This window comes from Aptenodytes patagonicus, chromosome 3, assembly GCF_965638725.1.
Source record: "Aptenodytes patagonicus chromosome 3, bAptPat1.pri.cur, whole genome shotgun sequence".
In the NCBI taxonomy this organism is placed as follows: domain Eukaryota; kingdom Metazoa; phylum Chordata; class Aves; order Sphenisciformes; family Spheniscidae; genus Aptenodytes; species Aptenodytes patagonicus.
The window spans coordinates 32,105,523-32,128,836 of record NC_134951.1 but is presented as its reverse complement, the minus strand read 5'-3'; the positions used below and the strand labels follow the sequence as shown (position 1 = coordinate 32,128,836).

Here is a 23,314-nt window from a genome sequence, read left to right as displayed (position 1 = left end):
TACATGGTATGGCAAACCATATCTTTCCTTCATCTTTAATGCTGAAGTACTTACAGCATGATTTCTTGTTACCCTGACCATCCCATGACAGCTGCATCTTATTCAGTGCCTTTGCTGGTCTGATTTCATGCCTACATACTTATGCTGTACTTCTTAGGTTATACTTAGTAACCTGACCTGTTTTTTGTTACTTGGGCATTTTCATCCTTTGAAAACCAGGAAGTGTCAAGTCAGTCTCCTAATACCCAGCGTCTTTCTCCCACAAAAATATAGTTTGTCCTGCTGTACTTGAAGAAAACAGCAACTTTCTTAATTACCTTTTCACTTTAGTTCAGCCACTCATCAGGTTTTACATCAGAAATTTTCTGCATTCTTTGCAATTTTTCTGAATTCCTTTGTTATTATGTTGCTCACCCCCCTCTCCTCTCCCTTCGCATGGATCTTGATTGCTCTCACCCAAGTTCTTCACATTCCTTTCTTCATATTCAGAGACTATTTCTCCCTCTTACTTAGAATCAAATCCCAGAAAAATCTCTGTTTGAAGTTGCCTTTTCCACTATCGCATGAAAAAAATGCCAATAGCACATTCAAAAATCTTTGAATTTTTGAACAATGATTCCTTCCAAAATGATGTTTTGGTAGTTAAAAACCCTGTAACCCCAAGTTCTGTGTTCTTAAGGATTCTGCTGGTTCTTTTATTTATTTAAAACAAAAACAAAACACAAAAAAACAAACTATGAAAACCTAAGCTTTCATTCAACTGGTTTTACTGGACTTGTGATCTGTTCTGAATCATTAAATACAGCAGATTATCCGTGTGTGCAATATTTCCCACATACTTTTTAAGTCTTATCTAGATTCTATCATTATCCTTGTCTATGGGCTTCTGCTTCCTTCCCCTTAAAACTTTTTCTAAATAATTATTTTAGAGAAACGGTACAAAAAGGCGTTTTTTTTTCCTTCCTCTGTCTTCTCATCACTTTCCCTCCTGCTCATAAAGTTTGATTTTTTATGTAGATTCTATTTTTAACTGTTAGCTCAAAGAACATCATACGGTTAAGGAAGACAAAACTGTCAGGTGACACCATCTGCTAGCCATGCATTTATTGCTGGAATGAATCTATAATTGCCTGAGCTCTGGTCATCCAAGGGGGAACCCAGAAACCCCACATGATCCTTTAATTCAGTAGCTATTTAGACTGAGATTCTGAGATTCCTGGGAGGCATTACGTATCTGGTATATATGATTTGAGTGATACAAGGATCCTTCCATCACTTTCTGGGTAGAATACCAAAGACCATTCTGCTCGCTCACATCAGTGACAGCTACATTTTTCCCCTCTCTGTCACTGGAGTATCTTCTGGTATTCGTGGGAGCTCTTGATCTCTACAGTTGTCCCTTGAATTTGGATCAATTTTGGATCAGAAAGATCCCAGTATAATTTATACCAGGCTAGACCTTGCTCTAAGTTAATGCAGTGCACAATAGAGAGATGAAGGACTGTGGATTTTCTTTGATATGCCCAATGAGTTAATTCTATTCATAAGCCACCTATTATATTGTCTTCTAAATGTTCTCCTCTATATGTCTTCTATATGTTTTCCTATATTTTTGTTGTTTCAGATTTGAATTAATTTGAATTACAACTCAATTAAATCTCTTTAAAAGCAGGAAAATGAAGAAACAGTTGAGTGAATTTGTGGTTTTCTGTTGGGATCTGAGAAACGGCTTCATTCATCTAAACATGGAAGCAACCTTGAGAAATATTTTTCTTATTACTGTTACTGAGGTTATTAAATCTCTAAAATAGTTTTTAAAATGTGGGATATAAACCTAGTAATTATAGTGTTGAGATGTAATGCTAGAATATGCACAGAATGTATTTGCAAATGTAGCTCATACTTATTCCTTTAAAAATATTTAATTTGTTAACTATCAGCTATGATCTACGTATATCTCTAGTTTTAAAGCTGTCAAGCAGAAATAAAATAGTGTTTCCAACCTGTAAAGTTAAATTATGCAGTTGTCACTTGCACTGTGAAGTAGCTTTTCTGCTTTCCCAAACGCAGCGTGATTTATAGTTTTAATGTTTAATTTTCTTTTCTGTCAGACAAAAACTGTTCCACGGGTATTGATGAATGTTCCTTCAAGCCCTGCAAAAATGGAGGCCATTGCCATGATTTGACTGGTGAATTTTACTGTAGCTGTTTGCCAGGTAAGAAGCCAGGTGATATTTAGTTATTTTTTAAATTTCTTATGATACACTGAGGAAAAAAATAGGGAGAATTTATCCAGTAGTTGTCATAAGGGTTGCTGTGATGGGTTGACCCTGGCTGGATGCCAGGCACCCATCAAAGCTGCTCTATCACTCCTCCTCCTCAGTGGACAGGGGAGAGAAAATATAATGAAAGGCTCGTGGGTTGAGATAAGGACAGGGAGAGATCACTCACCAATTACTGTCACGGGCAAAACAGACTTGACTTGGGGAAATTTGTTTAATTTTATTACCAAAATCAGAGTAGAATAATGAGAAATAACAAGTAAATCTTAAAACACCTTCCCCCCACCCCTCCCTTCTTCCCAGGCTTAACTTTACTCCCAAAGTCTCTACCTCCTCCCCCACCCCGAGCAGCACAGGGGGACAGGGAATGGGGCTTGCGGTCAGTCTGCGGTCATTGTCTCTGCCACTCCTTCCTCCTCAGGGGGAGGACTCCTCACACTCTTCCCCTGCTCCAGTGTCAGGTCCCTCCCACAGGAGACAGTTCTCCACGAACTTCTCCAACATGAGTCCTTCCCACAGGCTGCAGTTCTTCACAAACTGCTCCAGTGTGGGTCCCTTCCATGAGGTGCGGTTCTTCAGGAACAGACTGCTCCAGTGTGGGTCCCCTATGAGGTCACAAGTCCCGCCAGCAAACCTGCTCCAGTGTGGGCTCCTCTCTCCACGGGTCCACAGGTCCTGCCAGGAGCCTGCTCCAGCACAGGCTTCCCACAGGGTCAAGCCTCCTTCGGGCACATCCACCTGCTCCAGCGTGGGGTCCTCCATGGGCTGCAGATGGATATCTGCTCCACCATTAACCTCCATGGGCTGCAGGGGGACAGCCTGCCTCACCATGGTTCTTCACCATGGGCTGCAGGGGAATCTCTGCTCCGGTGCCTGGAGCACCTCCTCCCCCTCCTTCTTCACTGACCTTGGTTTCTGCAGAGTTGTTTCTCTCACATATTCTCACTCCTCTCTCCACTGCTGTTTGTTGCCACAGTTTTTTCCTCCCCACACTTCTTAAATACGTTATCGCTGATGTGCTACCACCGTTACTGATTGGCTTGGCCTTGGCCAGCAGCAGGTCCGTCTTGGAGCTGGCTGGCATTGGCTCCATGGGACATGGGGGAAGCTTCTAGCAGCTTCTCACAGAAGCCACCCCTGTAGCCCCCTCGCTACCAAAACCTTGTCATGCAAACCCAATACAGTTGCTTGCAGTGATGAGAAGCTATTAATATATTAAGTCATCAATAATATTAGATCAACTGTTCTGTCTTCATATGGTATACATAATTTTTATTAAATATACAGTATCTTACAGATATATGAACTTATATGCTTCAGTGTGGCTTTTTCTCTATGGAGCTAGATTGGTGCTACAGGCCAGCTTCTACACATTGGAATGTAATATCTTTTAATATAACCAGCTAATTTAAATATGTGATACTTGTATAGTATGACTAATTGTTGATTTTTTTTCCCCTGCTTGCTTTATAGTGGGTCAACTAGTCATCATCTGATTGGAAAGTAGCAAGTAAAACATGAAATGATAGTACCTTTTCAGTTGCGCTTTTTTCATATTCTTAGGTCACTTACATTGCATTAAACCTTGTTCCATCATGTCAAGTTAGCAATATAATGGTAAAAGGAACAACTTTATATTTGGACAGAAATATTTGCTTATAATGGATAGGAAAAAGAAGCGGTTAAAATTATTGTCCCTATAAGTATTATATATGTTTTTATGCAAGAGATTTTAAAATGTTTACAAGCTATTTCAAGTCTAACGTATAAATAGCTTGAAAGTTATTGAAGTGTGAAACATAGAAATAGCACTCACAGCCAGCACTGCCACTTAATCATAGTGTATGTGCATCAAAATAACTTGAATATATACATAAATACATATGGTTGTTAGTCTATATAGAAGTGTGTGTATTACACATGTACATACATATACATAGGCATACAACTTCTTTTAAGACCTGAGAGTCTCCCAATGGACTTTCAGGATGCAGAATATCTAAGTTTTGTGGGGTTTATTATTATTATTAATTACTATGGCTAATTTGTCAAGACTGGATTCTTATATGTTGATGTAATAGGTTATTTTTACTTTTTAAATTGTAAAGCCTGTGACTATATTTCATTACTCTTTCCATTGTGGACAAACCAAGTGTCACACCTCATTTTATCAAGGAGTATTTTGCTTTGTGCAATCACAAACAAAACAATGAGTATGAAAACATCTGCCTGCTTTACAGGACTGAAAAAGTGAGATCATATGCATGAAGTTATTAAAATGTTGTAAGAAGTACACATATGAATTCTCAGACTATATACATTTTCCAATAGTATTTTTGAACACTTGTTAGATACAGTCTTTGTGAAGAATTAACACATCTACAAACTACAGGATGAAAATGAATGATTTAGATGGTATTTAGTCTAGGAAGTTAGGAGGTTATGCATATATGTACTGGATTGTGAAAGAAGAAGACAGCAAGGAGGTTTATAAATAAAAGAAGACAAATGATATATAATAATTACGTATCATAAGGACTATGAGCACAGAAAACAGAACAGCTAACACAGACGTACCAGTTGTCATAGCAGTTTCTAGGCTTCTGCAATGAACTGCAGGAAATATCTTCTGGGATCTTCTTTTTTGAGCAACATCTTCTGGCAGGCTGCTATACTGGGTAAGGAAAAGCTTCTGGAGGGCTTTGCTAGTGGGGTTTCCTTTTTAGGGAGTGCCTATACACACCGTCTTCACCTGACTGCTAATCAGGGAGTGTCGAGCAACTACTCAGCTGAAGCTTGGGGAGCAGATACAAATCTGTTAGATAGAAGCACAGTTCCTGGAGAGCAGAAAATAGAGGCCTGTCAGTTGTTGTGAGATGGTCCTTGAAACTATGCTCAAGACTAAGATCTATGCAATGATGGTGGTAATGTGCTACAGGACAGTCTCCAGCATCAGATGAAGAAAATACTCTAGGCAAAACAGAAACCTTGATGCAGGCAGTACTCCTGAAGCACGATGTTGCCATGCAGGCTTTGGACTGCAGACAATACTTCTTTCTGGGGTGGGGGTGATGGTGGCCTCACCTGTGAAAGAGGTGAGCAGGCTGCACACCATCACAGAGAATGAATGCAGGAGTTCAATAAGGTCTTTCCACATACCCTGTAGTGGCAAAAGCCTGAGCTATATGATGCAAGGAAGGATGGAGATCTATAGATTATACTTAAAGGAGTAGTAGATGGAGACTCCCAAGATGGGGGATGCTGGAAACTTATGACTCTAGCAACAAAAGGAATATTCCTTCTTTGCCTGTACACCTGCAATTACTGAACAGGTACAGTGCACTGAGAATAGATGAGGACAAAGCATTTCTATCAGAGGAGGCACTGAGGCCAGTGGAACCTGAAACAACTGCCTGCACCAAGCACAAGTGGTGGGTAATAGAAGAGATTTCCTTCTGCAGGGGATGGAGGAACCCATCCGCCTACCTGTGTTCGTTTCTTGGAAGGTCTGCTACTTGTTGGAGGCTTGGATCTCAGATCCTTTGGAGAGACTGCTGATGTTCATCTTGCCCTCAGACTGCTACCTCTAGTTGCCCACCCAAAGGGGAACTAACAGTACTACCAAGGGAGACCTGGAACAAATCGAAGAGTGACTACAGACCACTGGGAAAAGTGAAGAAGGGCCTGGGGGGCCATGTGGTGTTTTCCTCAGTCTTTTCAGTGAAAGTCAAAGGCTTAGGTAGGTTTGGGCACGTCACGCAGGTGAATGCTTGGGTGTCTGGCTGGTATTGCAGACAGATCTTTAGCTTTTAGTACCCTCTCTGAAGAACAGTAAGTACTGGTGAGAGATGTGGCCCAGCTGATAAAGTAGAATAAGAGCACTTTTGGCAAGAGGCTTCCTACCCTAATGAGAGGGCTTTAAACTAGATACATGAGAGGAGGATTGCCTTAACAGGAAGAGAAATGAAGGCACATGGAGCAATGAGAAAGTGTCTAGGGGACAGAATAGTGGGGGAGGCTCTCACACTTGGGAAAGCAGCATGACTGAAGGGGTCCCTCTTCAGTACATATGCAGAAATGCATGCAGCATGTGATGCAAACATGAGGAATTAGAAGTGTGTGTGCAGTGGCACAGCAGCAGTCTCACGGGGTTTAGAGAGACACAGTGGGCTAGCCAACACAGAGTGCTGCAGTGGAAGGATACTGGGTCTTTAGGAAAGACAAACTGAGAAGGTCAGAAGGATGGGTTTCACGCTATGCAAAAGAGAGCCTCAGATATACTGACCTTTGCTTTGGAATGAATGATGGCCCAGTCAAGAGCTTATGGGTAAGGATTAGTGGGCAAACCCACACAGTGGTGGGCATCTGCCACAGACCACCTGGTCAAGAAAAGGAAGTAAATTAAGCCTTCTTTAAACAGCTTGAAGAAGTCTCACCATCACAGGCCCTCATACTCATGTGCAACTTCAATGACCACAGTATTTGCTGGTGGTTTAATAGAGCTGGGCACAAGCAACCCAGGAGACATCTGTAGTGTTGAGAAAAAATTTTTGATACAGGTGATCAACCAGATGACAGGGGAGATGTTCTGCTGGACTTGTTGCTCACAAACAAGGAAAAACTGGTGAGGGATGTAAAGCAGCCTTGGCCCCAGTGACTGAGTTGAAAATCTTGTGAGAAGAGACAAGCAGCAGAATCACAGCCCTGAATTTAAGGAGAGCTCATTTTGTTTGAGGAATCTGCTTGACTGGATTCCCACCCTTGGAAGGCAAAGGAGCCGAGGACAACCTTCTCAAACACAGTAATGGTCCATTCCAATGTGCAGAAAGCTGAGCAGGTGTGGCAGAAGGATGAAGAAAACACGGCCTCATTGATGAATGATATGCATGTAGTGACAAAGGGTATGGAAAAGAGAGAGGTTATTAATGGCTTCCCTGCTTCTGTTTACTGATAAGCTCACCATCAGGTGACTCCCAGATTGCTCTGCCTAGAGGCAGAATCTGTGGGAGTAAAGCATTGGGCATGGCAGAGGAAAATAATTAGGAAGGACTTAAGCAAATTAGGCATACATAAGTATGTGGGACCTGATGAGATGCATCCACAGGTGCTGAGGGAGCTGCCTGGCATCATTGTGAGACTGCTGTCTATTATCTTTGAATAGTTATACTGATTAGGGGAGGTTTCAGATGACTGGAGGAAGGCAAAAGCAACCCCATCTTAAAGAGGAGGATTCAGATAACTACAGGCAAGTCACTCTAACCTCAGTCCCTAGGAAGATTATAGAATAAATGCTTCTGGAAGCTGTGTGCAAGAACATGAAGGACAGGAAGGTGACTGGAAACAGTCACCATGGATTTACCAAGGGTGAATCATGCCTAACTAATCTGGTAGCCTTCTATCATGAAATAGCCAGGTCTGTAGATAAGTTGAGAGCAGTAGATGCAATTGACTTTAGCAAGGCTTTTGACGTGACCTCCCTGAGTAATGCTGTTGTCAAAATGAGGTATACAGACTGGAAAAGTAAACAGTTAAGATGGGTTCAAAATTGGCTGGACCACCATGTTTAAAGGATTTGTGGTAAATGGCACAAAGCCTAGTTGGCAATTGGTAACCAGTGGCATTCATCATTATTTGATAGTGGAATCAAATTTGTCTAGTGTTTTTATTAGTGACCTGGACAATGGGTTACATTCTCAGGAAATTCACAGGTGATATAAAACTGGGGCAAATGGTTGATATGCTGAAGGCTAGGATTTCTATTCAGAGGGACTTTGACAGGCTGGAAAAACAGGCCAACAGGAATCTCAGAGAGTTCATCAAACAGAAATGCAAGTCCCACAGCTTTGGAAGAATAATCCCATGCACCAGTAGAGCCTGGTGGCCGACTGTCTGGAAAGCAGCTTTGCAAAAAATGACCTGGGGGTCCTGGCGTTCAACAAGTAGAACATGAGCCAGCCATGCGTCCTTGTAGCAAAGAAGTATCCTGGGCTCCATTAGGAAGAGTGTAGCTAGCAAGTCTGGAGATGATTATTTTTCTACTTGTGACTTGTGAAACTGCATCTGAAGGACTGTGCCTAAGTTTTGCATTCTCCACTAAAAGAAGGACATTGCCATACCGGGGCAAGCCCAGCAAAGGGCTATGAAGATGGCCAGGGGCCTGGAGAACCTGATGTACAAAGAGAGGATGAGGTAACTGGACCTGTTCAGCCTGAAGAAAAGGCTAAGAGAAGATTTTATTGGGGTTTACAACCACCTCATGGGAGGATACAGGGAAGACAGAGCAAGGCTCTTCTCAGAGGTGAAAATTGTGGCACGGCAAGAGGCAATGGACACAAGTTGGAATGGAGGAGAATTCTGATTAGATATTGGGGGGGGACGAACCCTATGAAGGTGGTTAACAATTGGAACAAGTTGTCTGGAAACTTGTAGAATCCCCGTCCTTGGAGACATATTCAGATCTTGACAGGACAGTTCCCCGAACTACCTGATCTAGCTGGTCTTGCTCTCGGTAAGGATTACACGAGACGGCCTCGAGAAGTCATTTCCAACATAAATTATCTGGTGATTCTATTATTAAATAAGGAATCTTTGCCTAATTTTATGTATACTTTACCAATGTAATACTTTAAGTTGACCTTGAATAGAACTACCTGTGCTTACATGCACAGTTTTTAAGACTGCAAGCATTTCAACCATACCTAAAAGTTTTCCATAATCTTCATTAGGGTGTCATCTTTTATCAATCAACTTTGTAGCTGAAAAAAAAAAAAAAAGTGTTTGTTTATATGCAATGCTTTTCCAAAGCCAGAATTTGTATGAATATTTAAAAACTTCTCAAATATCTTTTTTTTTCCCATGTGTTAATTTAGCCTTCCACTAGGAAATGGCTTCATATCTATACTGAATTTTAACAAGGGAAAAACCAAAATGAAGTACAAGCACTATACTGGTGTAGTAAAAACTTTATTATAACAGTAGTCTGTCATCTGGAAACCTTGCCTTGAAATGGTAAAGTAGAGAAGCGCAGTTTGAGGAAGAAATGAGGAGTCACTCTTTAGAGTTTATAACTTCTCCCCAGGTAATCTGATGTTTAAGGAAATATTAATCGAGAAGATGTTGGATTTGTAGAATGTATTCAGAAAGGTAACAAAAGTGATCAATGGAATAGAGCAACTGCCTTTTGAAAAAGCAAGGACCTTTAAGTTTGTGGAAGAAAAGCATGAGGGAAAGAGAGGAAGCTTAGAAAGAAAATCATGAAAGCAGGGGCTAAACTGAAAGCAGAACAGTTGTTCACCAAAGCCTGTTCACAAGAAGCAAGAAGGCACTTGAAGAACCTAGTAGGATTTTGGACTAAAACACATAAAAGAACTTTTAACAGACAACATTACATTTCTTAATTTGTTACCACAGAATATGATGTAGCTAGAGAAATCATTTAGAAGGTTTGGTAAGGGATTAGACAAATTCACAACCAAAAAGGCTGTAAATGGATACTAAAGGATCCTCTAACTTCTTTAATACACCTGAATGCTTGGAGGTTTCAAAGGGAACAGACTGCTGGAAGTGGCTAAGCTAATATGCTCTCCCTAAATAGCCTCTTTTTTTCTGCTTTCAGGCAGTTCTAGGCTAGATGTACCATTGCACTGACCACACAGGGTGTTTCTTAGGTTCTTAGAGGACGTTCTCATGTTTTTGTCTTTTACAAAACCTTACATCTACTACACAGAATCATAGAATCATAGAATCATTAAGGTTGGAAAAGACCTCTAAGATCATCGAGTCCAACCGTCAACCCAACACCACCAGGCCCACTAAACCATGTCCCTAAGTGCCTCATCTACACGTCTTTTAAATACCTCCAGGGATGGGGACTCAACCACTTCCCTGGGCAGCCTCTTCCAATGTTTAACCACTCTTTCAGTAAAGACATTTTCCCTTACATCCAATCTAAACCTCCCCTGGCACAACTTGAGGCCATTTCTTCTCGTCCTATCGCTAGTTACTTGGGAGAAGAGACCGACACCCACCTCGCTACAACCTCCTTTCAGGTAGTTGTAGAGAGCGATGAGGTCTCCCCTCAGCCTCCTCTTCTCCAGGCTCAACAACCCCAGTTCCCTCAGCAGTTCCCTCAGAAGACTTGTTCTCCAGACCCCTCACCAGCCTCGTTGCCCTTCTCTGGACACGCTCCAGCACCTCAACATCCTTCTTGTAGTGAGGAGGCCAAAAGTGAACACAGTATTCAAGGTGTGGCCTTACCAGTGCTGAGTACAGGGGCACGATCACTTCCCTGCTCCTGCTGGCCACACTCTTTCTGATACAGGCCAGGATGCCATTGGCCTTCTTGGCCACCTGGGCACACTGCTGGCTCATGTTCAGCCGGCTGTCGACCAACACCCCCAGGTCCTTTTCCGCCAGGCAGCTTTCCAGCCACAGCTTCTTTCCCATCCCCATTCATGCCTCAGTGATGTATTATCCCTGCTACACCTAACTGAATACATAGATATTTCTTTTTTCAGTGGGATTAGTGGATGATTAGCATGATTGCTAAAGTAGACTGATTTTGAAGCAGAAAATCCTGTCAGTTGAGATGCTTGGATTGATGGATTCAACCTAGAATCAATTTTTTGTTCAACTTAATAATCAAATGAATCAAAGAAGCAGTACTTCTGATTAAGAGTAAACTCACACACAGAAAAATTGTAAATCAAATTCTTCCTTTTTGGGAGGTTCTCTGTTATTAAAGTTTATTGTACCATGAAATAAGACTCTACTCTCTTTCAAACATTTCTGGCAACCCTTATTATGAAGTAGAAGCTTATACATGAAAGTTTTTACTCCAGCAAGAGGCCTTAGGAAAAGTGTTGCATGATGTGACTCAAAAAATAAAGTGAATCATCAAGATTACAGGTGGGAAATGTTTAGGAAATCATTCAGTCCTTCACACTGCTACTGCACAATCACTCTTAACATAGAATTTGTAATGGTTATTTTTTTGCTTTCATTTCAAAGTTGCCTGATAAGAAAGTCTAGCATTTTTTACATGAAACTGTTGCTCAGCTTACCAAAAAGATTACCTGATGTGTAGTTTAAAGTTCCTATTATCAATTTCTTGCTCCAAGTTACAATTCATTTATACAATTTGTAAGTCGTACATTTTTCTTATACTTCTAACATCCTAACCCATACTGGGATAGCATTCTTTCTAAACAAGTTCATCTAGTCAATCAGCTGTAGAAATGCTGTTCAGCAGTCTACCACTTACAGAAGATGCTTTGCGTAGTCATGTAGCAAAAGAGTACAGAACTGCTTGAACGCAGTTGTTAGCGGACTCAATATTTTAGGGAAATAGAGGTTAATACATTCACATGATGTTAGCTCTTTTGCAAAGTCTTTATACTGAAACTTCTGTGGGCAGTCACATCCATGAGATATCAGTGTTGACTCTTTGTCCAGGAAGAGGGCTGAGGCCACTGATAGTCAGAGCTGTTGGAGAAGCAGAGGTTATGCAGCTGGCTCCCCAGGACCTGCCACATACCTGACTCTTGCAAAAGCAGTACCTGGAAGCAATGAGTGACAGGGAATATCATTAGGGGTCCTTCCCAGGAGTTCCTCCTTACATTTATAGCTGATCCATATATTAGCATTAATTTTTCTCTGATATCTGTGAAATGTTAAGTATATTTTTAGTAACTCCAGTAATTCTTCTGCGTTTTTGAGAATCTTGGTATATTTAGATGTTTTTCTAATAGCAAGCTTCCTGAGAACATCCAGCCATTTGCTACCATAGAAGGTCTGATTATTTGTTTCACTTTTTTATGGAAGCCTTTACAAAATTCGTTAAAGACTTCAATTGTCTGTTATATTATATGTAATAGTTTAGTCATAAAAGGCCTAGCACAAAAAGGTGACAATTCTAAAATTGGCACAAATTATGAGAGCCCTCTTTTATAAAGAACAAAATTCAGAAGTATTCTAAAGTATTTTCAAAATAAGGAAGTAGAAAAAATAATCTTCCTAGGCCATTCTTTGCTTTTTCACTCTGCAGTGTAATGGTTAACCTGTCCTTCCTCTCTCCTCCCCCAGTAATATTTACATCATGCTATTTAAGCCTGGTACAGGAAAGGGTGCCATTTAGTTTAGCTTTCTAAGATGTATGAAATAACGTATTGAATAAATCATTATGTCCTCATGAAACTCATACATTACTATAGGAGGGTGGTTACTAGAATTTTGTGTATGTATCAGCAAAAATGTCAGACAAAATTAAGTATGGTAATACAACAGAATAATGCTCATCAGTCCTAGCCTCAACCTAAGAGAATGACAGAGGGAAGATGATAACAAGGCAGAGCAAAAAATGCCCCATTTGGGGACCTAGGAAAGAATCTAGAAAGCAAATGTGTAACCCGTCCTTTCTGCACAGAACATCACCCATACCATCCAGCAGGCTTGGATCCTGAAAATGTGAAAAAAGTCATCTACCTTTACCTTCAGTATCTTATTATTTTTTCTTTGTCACTGTTTCATTAAGAAAAAAACCAAACCAAAACAAAACCCACTTTTATTCATTATTTGGAATTGAGAAAGATATAATTAAAAAGAGTCCCTGACCTGCTCATCAACAGAGCAGAAAGACTCAAAAAGACTAAAAAAATATGAGTCATTAATGAGTATTCCTCCCAAACAAAGAATTGATTGGCTTTTTGTACTGGGTCTGGCTGAGACGGAGTTAATTTTCTTCACAGCAGCCCATACGGTGCCGTGTGTTAGATCTGTGACCAAAGCAGTGTTGTTAACACAGGGATGTTTTAGCTATTGCTGAACAGTGCTTGCACGGCGTCAAGGCCATCTCTGTTTCTCACTCTGCCCCGCCAGCAAGTAGGCCGGGGGTGGGCAAGCAGCTGGGAGGGGACACAGCTGGGACAGCTGACCCCAGCTGACCAAAGGGATATTCCATGCCATGTGACGTTGCGCTCAGCAATAAAAGCTGGGGGAGTTTTTTTCTAAAGTAGCTGTTGCTCAGAGACTGGCTGGGCAGTAGTCTGCTAGTGAGAGGTGGAGAGTGACTGCCTTTGCATCACTTGGGGTTGTTTGGGGTTTTTTTGTCACCTACTAAACTGTCTTTATCATGACCCACCAGTTTTCTCACTTTTGCCCTTCCAGTTCTCTCCCCCATCCCCGTCAGGGAGAGTAAGCAAGCGACTGGATGAGGGCTTACCTGTAAGCCACAGTCAACCTACCCCACTCTGTTTCTTTGTTTTTATACTTGAAAACTTCCTTATGTATCTGGGTTTTTTGTCACAGATTTCTACTTTTACTTGTTAGGCTCTTTTATTATTAGTCTGTAACTTCCAGTTTCTTGCTGATATTAATGTTTATGAACTTATCCAGTTTTATACTTGTTCTCTATTTGTTTTTTAAGACTATTTTATCTAGACATATGCTTTAATTGTAGGTTTGATTTTTTAAGCATCTAACATTTAGATTTAGATAACTACAATTTCTGGAAAGATTCCTTGTTGTCATTTATATTTTTCAGTTTAAATTCTCTCAGCTAATTTTTTCTTCCAATTGTGTTTAATTTTGTAAGTTCTGTCATTTGAAACAGTTACACTATACCAAAGTGGTTCAAAAAAACCTAGATATTCTTGATGGACATATTAATTACAGTTAGATTTCTGACCTGTAATAAAAATTAGTAACCCACAATAAATTTAAAATAATCCTGGAAAAGAAGAGGATGAGTTTGTTTGTTGGCTCTGTTGCTTAATTTAAATGCTATATTTATGTAGTAATAATAATAAATGAATCCAAAATTTTGTTTACATCTAGACAGTGCCATCAGTGCTATTTGTAAGCAATGTGTAAGCTGGATGATGACGTCTTCATTGTCTCTTCTTCTTCTGACTCTCATGTGTATGTATGCATAGCTATAGATATGCACACCAACCTATATGCATTTATGTATATGCACACGTACAGAATCTCTTCATACATGTTTTTAGAATATTTTCTTATCAAAGTAGATTATCCTGATATTTATTATACTTGCTAAATAACTCTATTGTTCATAAACTTAATGGAGGACACACTTTAATAAGCAATACAGTTCTTGAAAGACAGATCTAGGAATTGAGTAACAGATTGTACATTTCCTCATGACATCTAGATAGGCTCAACAAACTTTTTTTTAAATGCAGGCTGTACTTTTCTTTTTTAAGAGCACAGATAAATTTATATAAATTAATTCTGCCAAACACTTCAGTTTTTCTTATTTATATATTTAGTTCAGTCATTCAGTTGTAGGTAATTGCAGTGACATTGCTGTTTGTTGCTTACAAAATGAAAAGCTATAAATGTCAAGGCAGCAGAAAGACAACATCAGTTTCTCTGTTTTATCTTTTCAATGTCAGAAGACTTGTAACAATTTTGTAGTGCAACATTATTATGCTTTTAAGCCATAGAGAGAACGGGCAGTTAAAATACTAATGTATGGTATATGTAATATACGTAAATCAAATTTTGAGATATACATACCTCTGCCTTCTTTCATTATTTTCACTAGAAGAACAAGATGACAGTGCAGTGAATTTTTAAGATTCCACATTTGTAATTGTCATACTTTTGTTTTAAGTTGCTATACATGTTTTAAGTTGTAATAGAAACCTTAATATACACGTTCCATGCAAAGGAAAGTCTACACTTCAACATTGATGTGAATACAAATACTGGTAAAAAAAATCACAGTAGGTAATTCCTGCAGTGGTCATGTAATTGCACAAACACTATGTATTCAAAGTGTGCATTATGATGTAATACATAACTGTGTATTCTGTAATACACTGGCAACTGTACCTTCTATTTGTTTAAATTGTTCCCAGAAGCACAATAAGATTTTAATTTTTAAACCTAATCTTTATTATCTGTTAAAAAGTGGACATAAATGTATAAAAGCAAACAAAACTGCAGTTTTTACTTAGGTGAGATTTCATTATATTATTCTTACACAAATAAGCATTTTGTGAGCTTTTGCACTCAAAAACTGAAATATGTATAATTTTGGTAAATTAAAAAGAGGTGAAACAAGATACCATGATTAAAAACATTTATTGAAATAGATATACCTTTTAATTACAGGCAGTTTTTACAAAAGATAAGAAGTAAATGGGGAAAGAAGAAAATTCACATGATGGCATTGAAAACCATTCATTATACATCAGCACATACTAGGCAGCGTAAAGAAGCATGCAACCAAGTTTAGGAGTGTCATGGTTGAACCCCAGCCAGCAACTAAGCACCACACAGCCACTCGCTCACTCCCCCACAGTGGGATGGCGGAGAGAATTGGAAGGGTAAAAGTGAGAAAACTCGTGGGATGGGATAAAGCCAGGTTAATAGGTAAAGCAAAAGCCATGCACGCAAGCAAAGCAAAACAAGGAATTGATTCACCACTTCCCATCTGCAGGCAGGTGTTCAGCCATCTCCAGGAAAACAGGGCTCCATCACATATAACGGTTACTTAGGAAGACAAACGCCATCACTCCAAACGTCCCCCCCTTCCTCCTTCTTCCCCCAGCATTATATGCTGAGCATGACATCATATGGTGTAGAATATCCCTTTGGTCAGTTGAGGTCAGCTGTCCCAGCTGTGTCCCCTCCCAGCTTCTTGTGCACCCCCAGCCCACTCGCTGGTGGGGTGGTGTGAGGAGCAGAAAAGGCCTTGACTCTGTGTAAGCGCTGCTCAGCAATAACCAAAACATCCCTGTATTATCAACACTGTTTCCAGCACAAATCCAAAACATAGCCCCATACTAGCTACTCTGAAGAAAATTAACTCTATCCCAGCCAAAACCAGCACAAGAAGAAGGAAAAATATGGAATCCAAAAGCATTGTGATAAAAACAGGAAACAAGAAGCTAAGAAAGGGTAAATGAGAAGAGCAACTTACTTCGCAAAGTTCATTAAAAGGTGTCTTACAAGGGACTGATGTTAAGGGAGGCTGTGATGAAGAAAGAGAAAGTAAACATGATTAAGAGAGCACATGGCAAATTTCTCACTGTTGTGAAAGGATCTGAACTTATTAGGTGTAATAGCTTTACTAAGTTTCTTTCTCTTTTATAATTCCAATTTTCTTCCTGTGTTCCTATCTTTATCAGTATAGTGCTTCATGCCAGTGGTAAGTGAAATTTGCCTGATGTAGAACAAGAATAAATTGCTGCTGCCTTCTCTGTTTTCCAAAAATGTGCTGTCATTTTTTAGGCTAAAAATATAGAACAAAAAAATTCTATTGATTAACAGCTCATTCGTAACATCAATTCAATCCTCCAACCCTAAGAGTTGACTTTAAATTTTGACATTTTTCTAATAGAAACAACACTGTTTATTTCAAAGTGGATAATAAGACATTGAGTTACTGTTAACAAAAGCAGACACAAAACAGTGATGTCTTGAGAAATACTGTAATAATCCATTACAAATCCCCCAGGTGAAGAAATATCTCAATGACAGACTTCTGCTTGAGTCTATTCATTTCTAAAACTACTGTAACAGCAGTAACAGAATAGAATGGAATCATCTGTTCTCTCAATGTTAAACAGTTATTTTAAAGACCTGTTAAAACCATCATAGTTGTATTTCAAAATTCACCAAAGTTATACTCTTCTATAAAGTATTTAAGTCCCCAACTGTTGACTACTTTTTCATTTACTGCTTCTTATATTTGACATCTCTACATTTTTCTTATTGTCTGATACATTAATGGAATATGTTAGAATATTTAAGTGCCTCTTGCTGATAGAATGAGCCCATTCACATATAATAAGAAATTAATAAGATCACCCCAAACAAACAAAAAATACCCCTAAGGTTTATTACTCAGGTAAACAAATGAATCAGATCTAGAAAGCCACTTAATTCCCTTTTGCATGTGAGAAACCTCAAGTTTTGTTTGTATTCATATAATCTCTGTAGACAAGAAGAATCTGAGGCATAGCAGCTCCAGATTTCTACCCCACAGTTTTTTCCAGAATGTACCATAAAAATGGGACCCCTCACACCCCCATTCTTCAGTATGTATGATTCTTTTGTCAATGACAGGCACAGATGTCATTATAACTACAATTTTATGTAGAAAATAGAATCATAGATTAATAGAATCACAGAATCATTAAGGTTGGAAAAGACCTCTAAGATCATCGAGTCCAACCGTCAACCCAACACCACCATGCCCACTAAACCATGTCCCTAAGCGCCTCATCTACGCGTCTTTTAAATACCTCCAGGGATGGGGACTCAACCACTTCCCTGGGCAGCCTCTTCCAATGTTTCACCACTCTTTCAGGAAAGACATTTTTCCTCACGTCCAATCTAAACCTCCCCTGCCGCAACTTGAGGCCATTTCCTCTTGTCCTATCGCTAGTTACTTGGGAGAAGAGACCAACACCCACCTCGCTACAACCTCCTTTCAGGTAGCTGTAGAGAGCGATGAGGTCTCCCCTCAGCCTCCTTTTCTCCAGGCTCAACAACCCCAGTTCCCTCAGCCGCTCCTCAGAAGACTTGTTCTCCAGACCCTTCACCAGCCTCGTTGCCCTTCTCTGGACACGCTCCAGCACCTCAACGTCCTTCTTGTAGTGAGGGGCCCAAAACTGAACACAGTATTCGAGGTGCGGCCTCAGCAGGGCCGAGTACAGGGGCACAGTCACTTCCCTACTCCAGCTGGCCACACTATTTCTGATACAGGCCAGGATGCCATTGGCCTTCTTGGCCACCTGGGCACACTGCCGGCTCATATTCAGCCAGCTGTCAACCAACACCCCCAGGTCCTTTTCCAACAGGCAGCTTTCCAGCCACTCTTCCCCAAGCCTGTAGTGTTGCATGGGGTTGTTGTGGCCAAAGTGCAGGACCCGGCACTTGGCCTTGTTGAACCTCATACAGTTGGCCTCGGCCCATCGATCCAGCCTGTCCAGGTCCCTCTGCAGAGCCTTCCTACCCTCGAGCAGATCAACACTCCCGCCCAACTTGGTGTCATCTGCAAACTTACTGAGGGTGCACTCAATCCCCTCATCCAGAGCATCGATAAAGATATTGAACAAGACTGGCCCCAAAACTGAGCCCTGGGGAACACCGCTCGTGACCGGCCGCCAACTGGATTGAACTCCATTCACCACTACTCTCTGGGCCCGGCCGTCCAGCCAGTTTTTGACCCAGCACACAGTACACCTGTCTAAGCCGTGAGCCGCCAGCTTCTCTAGGAGAATGCTGTGGGAGATGGTGTCAAAGGCCTTAGTGAAGTCCAGGTAGACCACATCCACAGCCTTTCCCTCATCCACTAGGCGGGTCACCTGGTCATAGAAGGAGATCAGGTTGGTCAAGCAGGACCTGCCTCTCATGAATCCGTGCTGGCTGGGCCTGATCCCCTGGTTGTCCCGCTCATGCCTTGTGAGCGCCCTCAAGATGAACCACTCCATCATCTTCCCCGGCACCGAGGTCAGGCTGACAGGCCTGTAGTTCCCCGGATCCTCCTTCCGGCCCTTCTTGTGGATGGGCGTCACATTGGCAAGCCTCCAGTCATCCGGGACCTCCCCCGTTAACCAGGACTGCTGATAAATGATGGAGAGTGGCTTGGCAAGCTCCTCCGCCAGCTCCCTCAGCACTCTCAGGTGGATCCCATCCGGCCCCATAGACTTGTGAGCGTCCAGGTGGCATAGCAGGTCGTTGACTGCTTCCTCTTGGATTATGGGGGGTTCATCCTGCTCGCCGTCCCTGTCTTCCAGCTCAGGGGGCTGAGTACCCTGAGGATAACTGGTCTGCCTGTTAAAGACTGAGGCAAAGAAGGCATTGAGTACCTCAGCCTTTTCCTCATCCTCGGTGACAATGTTCCCCCCCGCATCCAATAAAGGATGGAGATTCTCCTTGGCTCTCTTCTTGTCATTAATATATTTGTAAAAACATTTTTTGTTGTCTTTAATGACAGCGGCCAGATTGCGTTCTAGCTGGGCTTTTGCCTTTCTCATTTCTTCTCTGCACGACCTAACAAGATCCCTGTACTCTTCTTGAGTCACCTGCCCCTTCTTCCACAAGCGGTAAACTCTCTTTTTTTTCCTGAGTCCCAGCAAGAGCTCCCCGTTCAGCCAGGCCGGTCATCTTCCCCACCCGTTCTTCTTACGGCGTACAGGGACAGCCTGCTCCTGCGCCTTTAAGACTTCCTTCTTGAAGATCGTCCAGCCTTCCTGGACCCCTTTGCCCTTCAGGACTGTCTCCCAAGGGACTCTCTCAACCAGCGTCCTGAACAGGCCAAAGTCCGCCCTCCAGAAGTCCATGGTTGCAGTTTTGCTGCCCCCCCTCCTTACTTCACCAAGCATCGAGAATTCCACCATTTCATGGTTGCTAAGCCCAAGACGGCCTCCGACCACCACATCTCCCACCAGTCCTTCTCTGTCAACAGCAGGTCGAGCGAGGCACCTCCCCTGGTAGGCTCACTTACCAGCTGTGTCAGGAAGTTGTCTTCCACACACTCCAGGAACCTCCTAGTCTGCTTCTTCTCTGCCGTGTTGTATCTCCAGCAGATGTCCGGGAAGTTGAAGTCCCCCACGAGAACAAGGGCTAGCCATTGAGAGACTTCTGCCAGCCACTTGTAGAACGCTTCATCCACCCCTTCATCCTGGTTGGGTGGTCTCTAACAGACTCCCAGCAGGATATCTGCCTCGTTGGCCTTCCCCCTCATCCTTACCCATAGACACTCAACCGTACCATCATCACAATCGTTGAGCTCTATACAATCGAAACACTCCCTAACATACAGGGCCACCCCACCGCCTCTCCTTCCTCGCCTGTCCCTTCTGAAGAGTTTATAGCCATCCATTGCAGCACTCCAGTCATGAGAGTCACCCCACCATGTTTCTGTGAGGGCGACTAAGTCATATCTCTCCCGCTGCACAATGACTTCCAGCTCCTCCAGTTTGCCGCCCATGCTGCGTGCATTGGTGCAGATGCACTTGAGCTGGGCTATCGATTTCACCCCTGGCATCGGCACGCCACCCCTAGGCTCGTCTCTAGTGAGTCTGGTTTTATCCCCTTCCCCCTTCAAACCTAGTTTAAAGCCATCTCAATGAGCCCTGCCAATTCATGAGTGAGAATCCCTTTCCCCCTGTGAGTCAGCTGGACTCCATCTGTTGCCAGCAGGCCCGGTGCCGTGTAAACCTCCCCGTGATCAAAAAAGCCAAAATTCCTCCGACGGCACCAGCCCCTGAGCCACGCGTTGATCCGGTGTGTTTTCCTGTTCCTTTCAGTATTCTTCCCTGCCACTGCAGGGACTGAGGAAAACACTACCTGTGCTCCTGACCCTTCAACCAGTCGCCCCAGTGCCCTGAAGTCCCTTTTGATCACTGCAGGACTTCTCTCTGCAACCTCATCACTGCCAGCCTGTATAACCAACAGTGGGTAGTAATCGGAAGACCGTACCAGACCAGGGAGCTTCCTAGTGATGTCTCTGACCTGGGCCCCAGGGAGGCAGCAGACTTCCCTGTGGGATGGGTCTGGTCGGCATATTGGGCCCTCTGTTCCCCTCAGAAGGGAATCGCCTATGACAATTACCCTCCTTTTTTTCTTAGCAGAGGCAGTCATAATGCGTGGGGCTGACTGCCTCACCCTAGGCAACCTCCTGGATGGACCTTCATCTACATCCTCGTTTGCCTGGCCCTCAGGTTCCAGGGCCCCATATCTGTTCTGTAAGGGCAACCGGGAAGGTGAGGGAGGCCGAGCGGGGGTTCACCTGGCACCCCAAGCAGGGACCCGTTTCCATTCCCCCCCGTCACTTAGGTCCCCTCTTTCTACCTGGTGGCAAGAAGGCAGGGGATCCCCTGCTTCTCATGGAGCCTCCATCTGCTGCCTTTGCCTCAGGGACGGTAGGGTGTGGCTCCACCAATCTATCTCCCTCTCACACTCCCGGATACTCCTTAACCTTTCCACTTCCTCCTTCAGCTCTGCCACCAGGCTGAGCAGATCATCCACCTGGTCACACCGCACACAGGTGGTGTCTCTGCCACCCTCTGGTACAACTGACAGGCTCAGGCACTCCCTGCAGCCAGAGACCTGGACAGCTGTATGCTTGCGTGAGGGCTCCATCTGGGTCGCCACGTTCCTTCTGGCGATGGCTTTCAGCCGAGTGGAAACCATAGCTGGTCCTCTTCTGGGAAGGCGACGACTACTGGTTGAGTTGGCCTCTAGGGCCAGGAGGGGGACTGCGCCTTGCCCGCTCACCTTCCCTGCACGGCCTCCCTCATGAACTGCCGCGCAAACTGCCGCGCCAAGCCCTTCTGATGTGCCATGTCCTGTTTGCCCGCCCTGTTCGCTGCGCTCCAGGTTGCTCACGCTCCCTGGGGGCTGCTCTTGTATACCTTTCATTAAAAGATGATAGAAATAAATAAAATTATAAGATGATAGAAATATATATGATGATGAAAAGATGATAGAAATAAATAAAAAATAAATAAAAGAAAATAGATACCTTTCATTGCCATATGCATGTTTAGAACAAGGCCATCATGGACAAAACTTAAATAATGCTAACTGGAAGGGTAAGCAGGCAAGATTAGCTGCATAGACAACTGACTACGATAGATAGTCAGGATAGAAGGATATAGAAGGATATAGAAGGATATCTGGGCTTATTTAGGGTACTGTCATTGCTAAGAAAAGGAGTAAGGTAAGACACTGATGGAACTCTCAGAAAAGAGCACTCAAGCTGTTTATTAGCACCTTCACTGTGAAGAACTGTCCGGAGAGTACTGCGTGCTATATAAAATCTATCATAGTGTAGATAATTACAGTTTTGTATTTTTAAAAAATCATATTTTACTACTGAATGATAGTAGTAATGATGATGATACCAACACTCTTCTAAGACTGCAGAGAGTAACTACTTGTGCATATTGATTGTTTGGCCATGGATATTTTAAAATTATCTTTTCAAATTGTCACTTATATTCCACCAAACTTCATATCTTTAACAGCTTTTAGCTTGTTTTCAAAGCATACCTTGGAGATAATGAAACTTTGTTCCCCATTTCAGCGAATGAGAAACAAACACAAAGTTACTGAGTTGTTAACAAAAAGCCTAAACTGAATGCACTATTAAGTGTAAGTCTGTGTATTTAAAGTTACCATACAGAGGCAAGTACATGAAAGTTTTTACTTCTGTCACATAAGCCAGCACCAAGCATGCAGGAACTAGAAGAATAATGAGTAATTCCTCATTTCCTTTCTACATTGTCAGACATAGGTGACCAGAAGGCGGCAGACATGATCAGAGACAATGTTATGAGTACTTTTATATTATAACGCTTTGTTTCAATATACCTCCCCAAACCTACCTTGGACAATGCTTCACAAAACAGCTACGCAAGACAGTTCCTTAAAGAAAAATTAAGAGAGAAATGTATGCATCCCACTTAGAGATTCCATAATGTTGAGAAATGAAGCATTGTTAGTAAGCAGGAACACTCATACTTTCACCTTACCAAAAAAAAAAGTGTATATACGTGCATAGAGTGAGGTATGGGGGTGTATAAACATGCACTCCAAAACTCACATACATAGTTTTCCATCATTTTTTTCTGTTACAATTTTTTATTTTACAGACTTCCAAAGCTTGAGTTTTAGTCTACCCGTTGGTCTGCTCAGTCCTTCACATTGATGCAATCTCTGGCTCCTCTCTGTCTTCCTCTGTTTCTGATATTAGAAATGCAAATAACATTTCTTTTCAGACACCCTTTTCCAGAAAACAGCTATAGATACCTAAAATTTTGGTCAATATGCTTAAAATCATACTATTTGTAAAGCAGTTACAGTGACAATCAAACTATGGCCTTCTTCTGAAGTTAGTATGCTGTGTCTACTAAACATAAATTTCATATGTTTGGCTTATATGTTTAACAATCCAATGTTTAGTCCAAAACTTCTATTTCTGGGAAGTAGATAACTAATAAGTGATTTGACCAATATAGGTCTAAATATATTCAAATTTCTAATCAAGG

The 23,314-nt window shown here is 42.0% G+C and overlaps 1 protein-coding gene across 1 annotated transcript in view; it reads left to right on the top strand.

Annotated features, from left to right (window-relative positions):
- The window catches only part of EYS (eyes shut homolog), a 1,011,092-nt gene that overhangs the window by 290,787 nt on the left and 696,991 nt on the right, over positions 1-23,314 (top strand). Inside the window, exon 14 of the mRNA XM_076332996.1 lies at positions 2,112-2,216. Within this exon, the coding sequence (XP_076189111.1) occupies positions 2,112-2,216 (105 nt within the window). The remainder of the gene's footprint in view (positions 1-2,111; positions 2,217-23,314) is intronic.